Source organism: Barbatula barbatula (assembly GCF_947034865.1).
Source record: "Barbatula barbatula genome assembly, chromosome: 20".
In the NCBI taxonomy this organism is placed as follows: Eukaryota; Metazoa; Chordata; class Actinopteri; order Cypriniformes; family Nemacheilidae; genus Barbatula; species Barbatula barbatula.
Genome location: NC_136783.1, coordinates 13949023 through 13960827, shown reverse-complemented (window position 1 = coordinate 13960827; position 11805 = coordinate 13949023). Strand labels below are relative to the sequence as shown.

The window sequence follows — 11805 nt, the reverse complement described above, 5'->3', positions numbered from 1 at the left end:
TTTTGCATTTTAATTGATGACTTTGATCATTGATTCAAAGGTTTAAAGTCATTGAGCCTGTTGCAGAATCAGTGCTTGGATCTTTTTTATTTGTTATTTGGGGTTGTCATGAATGACAAAAGAAGAGAGATACAGTGTCACAATTATGTCACATCCTCTAAGTGCGCTACAGGTATATGGACACATACAGTATTGTCATTTAATATCTGCCTGTCTTTATAGTCTTTACATGTACCTTTTACCAGGTGCAGTTATATTATACAGTTAGTTAAATATCATTTTGGCACCCATATATGATCATAAAAAACATTTGAAGCAATTTTTAGGAAGACATTCGAAAGCCGGGTAGGTGTGTTAATAAATATGTTAGAGGCAATGGGAAGAAGTATAAAATGTTTACAGATTAAAGAAGCTGTCTTTCACTGGTTCTGTTTCACAGTGTCACTGTGAATACATGGTGAATCTTTGATATATCACCTAGTCGTGATTCAAAGCCGATCTTATCCTGTCATGTGACATCTGATATAATAGGCATGGATATAGAGGGAAGAGTAGCAAAAGGAGAAAAACTGGCTTTAGACAAAAGCATGGGAAACTAAGAGAAAGAAAGGTCAACACAGGGGAGTGGAGGAAAGGAACTGATTAAAAACCATCTGATCAAGTCCTCGGGCTGTCTTTCTCTCTTTCTCCTGCGAATGTTGGCTGTATTCTAGACAACTGAAATTTAAAGCATCTAACTTTAACATTCAACAGCTGAGTCGAAACAGTACTGGATATAATGACCTAAATATATTCATTCTATTAGCAAACTAATGAATTAATCTGTTGCTAGTCAGCTTAAGAAGAGCCTCAGACAGCTTCCCATCCTTCTTAACAGCCAAATTTACTCGGTCTACAAAAGCCAGAATAAACAGGGAATAATTCCAATATGAAGCGTGTGGATGACAATGATAATATCGTCATTATGGGATTTTGTTAAGAACTGAATTCATGAATGTGAATCTTTACATTGATGAAGTAGTGTGTATGTTTTGTATTTAACAAATGAGGTCAAGGTTGAGATTTACAGACCGTTCCATAAGACTGAAGAGATTTGCCCCCCAGAGTGTTTGACAGACCGGTACACTCAATAAAAGCATGGTTGGTGTCAAACTGACATGGATTAAGGATTTGTCACACCTGATAATAGCCCTGAACGCTACGGCAGGTATAGCTCCGCCTCATCTGGATTGATTGCTGCGTGGGAACACAACAAACATTCAAATCCTGACAGCTCACCTTTGGCTAGGGAACGCATTATCCATCAGGAATAAAAAGCAACTTGGTTGAGGTCAAGACACCTTCAACGTGTCCACATTCCATACACCTGATTCACTGTCTATACGGGGTGAATAGCATCATTACTTCACATCTACTTTTAATTTATTTGTTTTGGCGCAGAAAAAGGTCCTTTCTCTCCGATGCAGAGGATTGGTTGTAAAGAGCCCGTACAGTAGGCTACATCTTATGAATGCTACCACAGAGAAGCAAGGCCATGTTGCTTGTTTTGCAGTGGGTCCGGGCAACTGTGGTTTCTGCACAAGGTGCTTAATGCAGAGGAGGCAGTGAGGGGGGATGGAGGAGAAGAGAGCACCAGAGGGTTAATGCTCCACATATGGCCTGCCTGGCAAGCCGGGAGCAGGTTTGCTTATACTTAAAAGAGATGAAAAGAGATGGGGGAGGCTGCAGGAGAGGGAGCGACTGTGCTCGTATGCTTGCAACACTACAGTATTTCTAAAAATTTGAGTTGCGGTGTAGGGTCTAAGCATTTCTGAAGGTTGGCAGTCAGTGATGAGAAGGTTTCCGAATTGAAAACACATTTAACAGCTGATTTTGATGTTTGCAGAATATAGCAGACAAAGAGCTTTTTCTAAGGAGCCAGAAGTTGCTGTTAATGTTTAAAAACTTAAAAAGTCAAGCCATTGTTTTCATACCAGGCTAATTATATTTTCAATTGCCTAATCTTACCCCAACCCCCTTAAACGGACACACAAACATTTACTTAATTCAATTGAAAAGAAAACATGATTTGTACAATTTAAAAGCCCTTCTTGGAGGAGATTGTAAAATGTCTTTGTTGGTTTGGCACTATTTTTGAAGACACGTTTTTACATTTGATTCTTACAAGTATTACAAGCAGGCTACAACCAAACACGTGCCATGGTCACTAAGCCATGTAGTAAAACACTCAAATCTCCCTAATCTTATTGCGTCTAAATTGTATAACTTTGACATCTTAGAAAATCATTAAGTGTAATTGAGGGATGCTGCAATGAGAAGATGTAATGCGTCTTTGGCAAGGACCATACATAAGTAAATACTGCCTTTGATCCAATTTGAAAAATGAACTGAGATGTCAGATTGCTGTGTCGTGTGAAGATGGGGAGGGAGAGAGAGGAGGTCGATACCACTGCGCGTTTAGCATAAGTAGCACGATATGCAAGTGAAGGATACCGTGTGTCTTTGTGGAACAAACAGGCATTGTTTACTGACGGTCGAGTTTTTCTTTTTCTTTTAACGTGGATACAAAGCTGTGGAAGATGCGCTGTTGACTTTGTAACGGGATATATGATGTCACAACGCAATTCAACAAGTTCCAGTAAAGCTTGAGGCCAGAAAAGCCAGAAAACATTGCGTCAACGGCACACAGTCAACCGGTCTTTGTCTCCACAGCGCACGCAAGGTGAAGCCCTTTGGAAGTCACTCAAGCATACAGATAAGAGATTTTAAAGGGACCGCTTCACCTGGATCGCTTTGCAGTGTAATAGAAAGAAGCACTCTCACGTTCAGCGCGCTGTCTATGAAATATAAATGTCAGTGAAGGCAGACTTAGTTGAAGTGGATTGTCTAGCGCTTTGTCTGTTGGCGGATTGCCAGCTGCGCGTCAGCGTCGGTGTCTGCTCGTCCGCTGATATCCAGAGGACGGTATGGTCGGATCTTTCCTCACCGAGAGCAACACGTGAATGCATTGATTTGGGAAATTAAGCCCCATGGTTAACGCGACATCATGTATCGATACGGATCGCCACCCAAGGGTTGGCTTGGTCTTCGCTTGCGACTGAGTAAGTGTCATTTTGTCTTCTGTTGTTACCTGCTGAATTAAAGAAACGATGGGATTGTATAGTGCACTTAAGTGTAAACCTATAGGGTGAGTGTCCTCAATCTTACAATATTAAAAAAGGGCATATCTTAAAATATGATGTGTTTAAGACTAGTGAAGTAACGCATTAGTTTAAATATAGTATAAGTATACATCCTTTAACTTTACTTCATAGATTCAGATGTCACAAAAAAAATTTCTGATATAAAATATGGGTTGTCAGATTTGGAAGTGCCATTTTAAATTTATGTTAATCTTTGTATTTTAAATGTTTGAGAGTCAATTTGTGCATTTATCAAAATGAATGCAGATTTAGTATTTGTTGACGTTTCCTAGTGATGTAGCTATTTATTCATCTTTTAATTCGTAATTTGTTTGAAAACAAGGCAAGGGTGTTTACTTGAATGCTTTTGGGTTACCCTTGATCTCTTTAAGGGTCCTTGCATTTGGCCCTTTGGGAACTTAAAAAGTATTAGACTAGGTTTGATACCCGAAACTCTTTGATATGTGTCACATCTAATCATGTTGGTCTTCCTTTAGAGGATTGTTTCCCGTTTTGGCGATTTAAATCTAGATTTCCTGGCACTCCTTTCCACATCCCTTGCAATTAGGCTTAGATAGCACTTCTTTGACAGTGGTGTTGAATCGTGTTTACATCGCTACAGGTGAACGTGGAGCTCTGTGCTTTACCTCAGCGCTGCCTATTATAGGAAGTATGATTCATCCTGTATCAACAGTCAACAGCTCTGTATCAACAACTGTAAGGGGAGATTACATTTAGTTTGGAAACAATGTTAGAAAAAATGTTGATATATTGATGCTGTGATAAGTTATAGTTGTGAAAGGTCTGAAGTGAAGTCAGCAGGGGAGAATGCAGGAGTTTTATTGAGAACTCAAAACATTGAAAACTCAAAACATTACTAAAGTACGAGAGATTCCTAACATGGCATGTGTCAACAGTTTATAAGTATTGACTAGTGTTAATTAAAGTAAAGTACATTAAGGTTGTGGTCAAATTAATGTCATTTATTTTTAAAGGTTGATCCCTTAAACTTTAATCTTGATGGGTTTACATTTACAACATTTACTTTTATTTTGCCACGTTACATAAATCCTCCACTAACCTTCTCTTTCCGAAGGAACACCAAAAATTTGTAACTATTGTATATATTTATTTTAAGGAATAAGTGACCACAATATTCTTTTAAAGAATTATAATTTTTTTTTACAGTGTGGCTTCACCCAATAGACATTTCTGTCTGTGAGGTCCAGCCTGATAGATTATTACATCCAAACTTCAGCTTATGAAATGTTGCTTTTACGGCGCTCACAGTTTATCGGTTAAGCTGCTAAGGGGTATTTTACCATAATGTCAAACACAGTCAAATCTTTTGAATTTATAATAAGAGTACCACAGACCTGTTTACTTAATTCTAAATAGGACCTGGTGCAAGGAACCATCTGAACTGCTTGAGAACTGGCACTTGGCTGAGTAATTTGTCATCTAGCCTCCAAACCAAAGCCCATTACTGGTTTGGGATCGACTGGCCTGTTCAGTGTGTGCATGACTATCCTAATGCTAGTGTTTTAAACAAAGATAAACATAATGTCAGGAGAATCACAGATCAGAGGATTAGTTTAGTTCTTATAAATTGACTTTACTTGCTGTTCTTTCATGTGTGGCCAATGTGCTGGTGGTAACATGCTGTGAATCATGAGTTGAATATAGCATGATCATCAGCCAGATGTGAAGTATAAACAACATTTGGCTTTTGGTATGTATTGATCAGTTCAGATGTTGTGAGGGTTACATATAACTTTGAGACAAAGATAAATAGTTAAAGTGATAGTTCACCAAAAAAATGAAAAGTCTGTCATCGTTCACTCACCTTCTTGTCACTTCAAACCTGTTTGATTTTCTGTCTTCTGCAGAGCTGAAAAGAAGATATTTTAAGAATGTTGGTAACCGAACAACGGCGGTACCCATTCACTTCTATTGTATAGACACAAAACCAATGCAATTCAGGTTAGCAACATTCTTCAAAATATCTTCTTTTGTGTTTTGCAGAAACAAGAAAAGTCATACATGTTTGAAATGAAGAGAGGGTGAGTAAATGATGACACAATTTAAATTTTGGGTGAACTACCCGTTTAATAAACTGTAAAAAAATGTCTCCCATTTAAAATAGTTTCAAAAGAAAAGTAAAGAGCGACAACTATTTTAACCACTCCGTTTTAGGTCCAGTCCAGGTTTTTCATCTCACGTTTCCCACTCGCTACATGCCCAATGGTGATCGAAGCAATCCAGACAAAACTGTGAAACCACGTGCATACCGCGGTTTGTTACACCACTTACGCAGACAAGCTGCGTGATGTAAACAGCGTAACTTAACAGTGCTGGTATTGTAAATATCAGCTCTTTTGAAATGCCCGAACTGGTTTTACTCTCTCACTAGGTGTGTCACTCATTATTTAATGAATTTCAAATAACACACACATATATAGCATACATATATATATATATATATATATATATATATATATATATATATAATTTTGTTATCTTCGTATATAGATATTCAGTGAATTAACACAATAACACATAAAGTACGCTATACGAAGAGTCAGGCAAGGGACACAATCCCTCATTTTCACTTTGAACTATGAACACACAGTTTATCACAGTATATGAAGCAATCTGTAAATACAAAAGACGTGTTTGTACACAGTCTTACAGAGAGAAATGTTTAGGTGAAGGAGATCAAAGAGCTTTGTTCTTTGTACATGTCCCAGCAAAGATGAAGCTGACAGAGTCTGTGAATTCAGCATATTGGCTTGACTGCCACTGGAAGGCTGCTCATTAAAAGTAACCCCTGCACGTCACACTGGTCCAAATCACTACCATATGGCTGGAAAAGGTTGGATCGCAACAGCTAAGACTCTCCCATTCTACTCTCTAATTTGTCAGAGCAAAATTAGAAATTGTTGGGGGCTGGGGGCCACTTGTGAACTCTTCCAGCGCTTCTCTTAATCTTTATCTTAACTCTTTCTCGCTTTCTGTATAAAAGCAGGAAATTATAATTTTTTTCAGCCTTCTGTTACCGTTGTCTGTCGGTCCCTGAATGGGGCTTTAGTGTGTGTTTAGTGTTTATTGCTCTATAGGATACAGAAGCATTGAGATGTACAGAGTTTGTGGGATGGAGGTAGGTGGACATCTGAAAAAGGGAGCTTTGTGTCTCTTGCCATTCTGAAAAGTCACAGGTCCAAGTCTCCCTCTCATCCCAGCATGCACTTCACATGTGCATGAATGCATTGCTTGTCTGTCGTGCTGTGTGGGTCAAGCCCCCTCCTTTCTCCCCTTCGCATACTGGCTCAGAAAGTCCAAAGCTCTGTCTGGAAACTTTAGTGAAACCAGTATTCTGGGAACCGTTCTCCATGAGAGAACTCACTCAAGTTTTGATACATGCTAAAGTATTGTAACATGAAGAGAAGTTATGGTTTTAATGGTTTGATTCAGTTTGGGAAGAACCTCATCTCGCTGTCTTGTGTTGACAAGTGAAATGTAAACACACCGCTTAAATTAACGGTTGTGTACGGATTGTAAGTCACAATGTTCTATTGGCGACGACATGGATCTTATGAACTGGAAACTTTGCCATGCGCACAGAGTGAGCTGGGGATGGAGAAGTACACCTGGACCTCCCTCATGGACATTACCCAGGAGCCCTGTGGTAAGAGATTTTCACAGACACTGGTTAATGCTGTGATGTAGTACTGTGTGCTTTATCAAAGTCTCTCCCCAAAAGTGGAAGCGGATATGTTTTAAAAAGAGTTACTGAAGTTGTATGGCATTCCTTTTCAAAATGAAATGCATGGATAATTATGCCATATTTTTCATGTTTCTTTTGCAGCAAATACAATTTAGATTGAAACAATGATTGATACTATATCAGATGCAGTGTTGTAAAGGGATAGAGCTTAGACCTTACCCTTTGAATCTGGTGGAGCAAAAGGGCAGATTTTTTGGCTTTATGTGGAGAACCATGTTTGGTTTCCAGTAAATGGTCAGAAGGTTTCAGAGACCACTGTGACACCGAGGTGGAGAGGCAAGGAGAGAGTGAGTTTTTTGGTCCATGGTCCAATGTATGTAATGTTGCTTCACATAGCTGTGAGGTTGCGAATTGCAACCAACTACTCGCTCCTCTTTCCCTTTCAAAGCATTACGGTGGGTGTTACAATGCTAAGAAGTTGTCATGTTTTCGATCCTTTTACAATTTGATTCTCTTAACCATTTTCACATCTTTCTATTTAGTACCCTCTGCGTACCAAGATAATCTCGATAAAAAGGAGAGGTTTAGCCATATCAAAGAGCTATCTGTTACCAGACATACAGCTGGTAATGTTTTAACATTCTCAGACCTTGCAAATCATGTATCGGCATCCACGGTATTAGCTCGGTGTTCTTTCAGTACAGTCAATGGAAACGAGTATTATATCAAATATGTCCACGCTAGCCAATGAAACAGTGGATGTGCTAAATATTCGGCTTCTCAGGAACTTCTCTAAACGACTGGATAAACAGAGGGGCATGAAAAACAGACCCTGGCATTCTGCACATTCCTACATAGCGGATTTCTTTGGTGGTACCCTGTGCCCCTCTGACTAAAGAAGGAGAGATGGAATAGTTTTTATTGTGAGATGGAAGCAAGTACGATGTAATATCTACAGTCTTTGGGCTGTGCCATAAAGAATAGGAAAGAAAAGTAGGATGTTAGTACCTTTTGTTTTTTGGACTTTATCATGATGTCACAGTACTCCAAAGTATATATCAAAATACTTCGTAAACAATATAATACAACAATATGGTCATCATCATAATTCTTTTATTTGAATATTTGAAACTTTGTTCGGTAAATGTTTGTGGTAGTTTGTGAACAGCAATGGATTTAATTTTCCCAGTTTTAGTATGACAGCGTTGCTAAAAAAAGAGAATCTAAGGAAAGTTATTCACATGCACTTTTCTTATAAAACCTATGGGCTTCTAGGTAAGAGGAATTTCACTGTCCTTACCGAAAGGAAAATCAGACAGCCTTCCAGCAAACTTGTAATGTCTGGAAATCTCAGATTTCCGCCAACTTTTCCCCTCTCTGTCTGTTATACTCTGCCATTTCTTTTCCTTTGATTTCATTTAAGTCTTTCCCTTTCATAGCATTTAGTACGAGTACAGTGAACAACCTTTTCCTCATCTGTCATCTGGTACCCTGGTAGGTAGTGGAGAACAGGAATAACTTTGGTTGTACTTAGCGTATTTATTCATGTTTAAAACATGTTTTGAAAATCGATGACGCTAAAACCAGATATTGACATTGTAATGTATATGTGGATGTGTAAGAATTAAGTCACATCTAATATTCTAAATAATGCATCAGTTGAATTGTGATTTATTTATTTAATATTTTTGTAAATAAGCAAGTGTTGAAATAATCCGGCTCACCTCTGCTTGTCTTCTGCTTTCTCTCATGTTGAAACTGTGACTGAAGAGAGAGAGATGCCATGGCTAATATAATTTGAAATGTTGATGGGCTTGATTTGTAAATGTTTATTTTGTTAGTCTCAGTCATCTGTTATCTCACTCACCGTTCCTTTCTCCTGTTCATTTTGCATCACGGATTTTGATTGAGTCTCTGTCACACTTTCTTTCTCCCACAGCTGCCTCATTTCTTGTCCTCCCTGTATTCCTGTTATGTCTTTTGGCTCATGCCCAAGGACAAATTCCCCACAGGCTCATTGTGTTTGCAAGAGTCCCTTCATACTGTAGTGCCCCTTGTGAAAAAATTCTCAATGACTCATTTTTTCATTCAGTCATTCATTCATTCGTTTCCTTCAAATACTTCTGATTATTCGATACTTCCAGCATGTGGTTGACCTTTAACCTCTGTTTGTGTTTCGTTTCAGGTGAGAAGCCTGCTCAGGAGGAGAAAACTGGGATCTTGTGTCAACATCCCAATTGCCCGGAACGCCTCCTCGCTTCTAAGGTGAGCCGTTAAAATGTGTCAGAATGGTGTGGGGAAACCCTTCAGGGGCGACACACACCGGTACTCTTAGTTAATAATCTCATCTTGGTGTTTCACTGTTATATGTGAAAAATGTCCAGTATGCCTGTTGCATTCATCACATGGACTATTCCAACACCATAATAATTTGTCAATGTGTGTGCTTGGGGAATGGACAGGAAAAACTAAATTTTGTTGTTCTTTGAGCTGTTGAATTTGCTGAAACGAAAGGATGGATGTGGTGTCATACTCACCATCCCGACAGCTTTCTCTCGGGAATCTGGGGACACAGTTATGGAAACAAAAAAGCTCTAAAGAACTGTACAGTATGAGCCTATGAACACAGAAACAGCCTATGAACTGTATTTCTTACCCACACATCCCTTTTTCTCCATCTGTCTTTCTGTCTGTCTATAAAAATATAATACATACTGCTTGGTGTGATGCTTATTTTATTTTATTGGCAATGGTCCATTGCCAAAGTGGTTTGACGTAAAAGCCAGTGTATTCCAACCTTCATCCCTCTTTTGTTTTCAACATCAGGCTCTCCCATTTTTCCTTTACTCACTGGCAAACATGATGCCTATTCATGAGCGACACTTTCCAGTTTCACTTATTTTAACAGGTGCTCCCTTCCATCCTTCATTAGAATCCCGCCACATTAGTATAAAAAACAAATACCATGTAACAAATCAGGTACAGAAAGTCCTCATGTTAAAAATGTTGTTGGTTTATGTGGCATCAAATTTCCATAAGTGTTTTAAATTTGCGGTTGATTTAGCCTCACACAATTGCCAGTACTGTGTATCACATCCAACTTCAGGCACTGGATAGAGCTATACTCTTAATAATAATAAATAAAAGTTTGTATTTATCTGCCATGTTTGATTCATTATAGGACATCACTGTGATGGTTGATTGTCTTTTACTCCTACATTTCTAGTGAGCACAACTTTGCCAGTGTCCTCTGAGCTTTTAAAAAGATCTCTGGATAAACACTTCTGTTTCTGTTCCTCTGTGATCGAAGCCAGACTTTACTTAATGTACCCAGTGTTTTCATGTCAAACAGGCACGCACGTATGTATATCGCTACACTTAAAATAGGGAAAGATGAGCTGTGGGACTCATATTTATTTGAATATGCTTCTGCTGAAAAAGAGAGAGGGAAAGCTGTTTAAGTATACTTTTGTGTGTTTATGTTTTGAGGTCTTTGTTGTTCCTGCACTTTATGGCTGTGTTTTGGTTAGAATTCTTCTTCCTGTGCCCAGCAAGGGGTCGGGGAGTGACAAAACACACTGATATCATGAGGATAGTTTGTGGTCAACATTTTGTATACTGTTTTTTGGAATACTTGATTCTGATTAGTCAGTAACTGCATTCTGTGGTCACACTTTTGTCTAATGACTGCTAACTGTATGTTTGGATGTTATCCCTGGCAGACAAAATCTTTTGACAAAAAATTATTTGAACACATTCAAAGTATTTCATATCCAGTTTTTGGGAACTAGTCATATACCGAGTGGGATAATTTACAGATGGTCATTATCACAAAATAAACACTTTCAGTGTGTAAAGGTTTGCGATAATGCTTGGGTGCTTGTAGATTATCTACGTTCATCCTGCAAGATTACAGGTTTGCTTTCAGTGTTTACATTTGTAAATCGGTATGTTAATTTATTTATTAAAAAAACTAGATTAAGTACAAAATAATTCTACTTGACAGAAACTGTAATATTTTAACACTGAGTAAGTGCGTCTGTCTATGTATACGTGTGTGTGTATATATAAATGCACAATTTATGTGTGGTTCGTGTATGTGCATGCATGTGCATGCTTATGTTCCTGTGCACGTGTAAATGTGTTACAGAAAATTGTGAAAAAGCCCATGTATATCACTCCCACATTTGCAGACTAAACACTGACTGTACTATAATAAACACAGACATTAATAGTTGACAATAATTTGTGTTTGAAAGATTAATACCCTGCTTACAAAGACATTACTCACTAAAAGCTGGAGTCCTATAGTAGGGATGTATTATAGTTTGGCAGATAGCGTAATAGTGCCAGACGCTTTCTTCATGAAAACACCATAGTGCCACAGTTTCAGACCTTTGCCAATACCTTGGTTTCAAAGGCTTGAGTTTGTTTAGAAAAGAAGATTAATTCAGGCAACGTAGTTTATTACCATTCTGTTTGTTGCACTGGGTAGAAAATGCAAAAATCTGGTTTCTGTACCATCAGATGTTAATATGATTGATTCATTCAACATCGGTTTATAATGTAAAGCACCGCATCTCTGTGCTCTTACTCTTGTCACCCATCTCCTCCTTTGTAGTGTGAGGACAATCTGATTTAATCTGAGGGGACACACATGACATGAAATATTTCAAGGCCAAAATAATTGAAAATATATTTGTAAACATAAATAAATATGGTTAGTTATCCCCATGAAATGCTTTATATTGTCAGGTGTCATCACCCCAGCTTGCCACCAGATGGGGCAACAATCGTCAGAGACCTTAGATTTAAAATTTTCTGTAAAGACTAACACCTTATTGAATAGGATTCAACGTGTTTTCTAACACTTGAATTTAAACAATTAAAATATCT

At 38.2% G+C, this 11805-nt stretch overlaps 1 protein-coding gene across 3 annotated transcripts in view; it reads left to right on the top strand.

Moving 5' to 3' along the window:
• Positions 1–2292: 2292 nt before the first annotated feature.
• plekhg5a (pleckstrin homology domain containing, family G (with RhoGef domain) member 5a) overlaps positions 2293–11805 on the top strand; it is a gene marked incomplete at its 3' end in the record, with an annotated part of 34440 nt that continues 24927 nt past the window's right edge. Inside the window, exons 1-3 of one of the 3 annotated variants that reach the window (XM_079483327.1) lie at positions 2927–3101; positions 5208–5245; positions 9095–9174. Coding sequence is in view for 2 of the 3 variants with exons in the window: in XM_079483324.1 (XP_079339450.1) it covers positions 3047–3101; positions 9095–9174 (135 nt within the window). Of the gene's footprint in view, positions 3102–5207; positions 5246–9094; positions 9175–11805 lie in introns of all 3 variants that reach the window. The other 2 variants (XM_079483324.1, XM_079483325.1) reach the window with 2 other exon arrangements.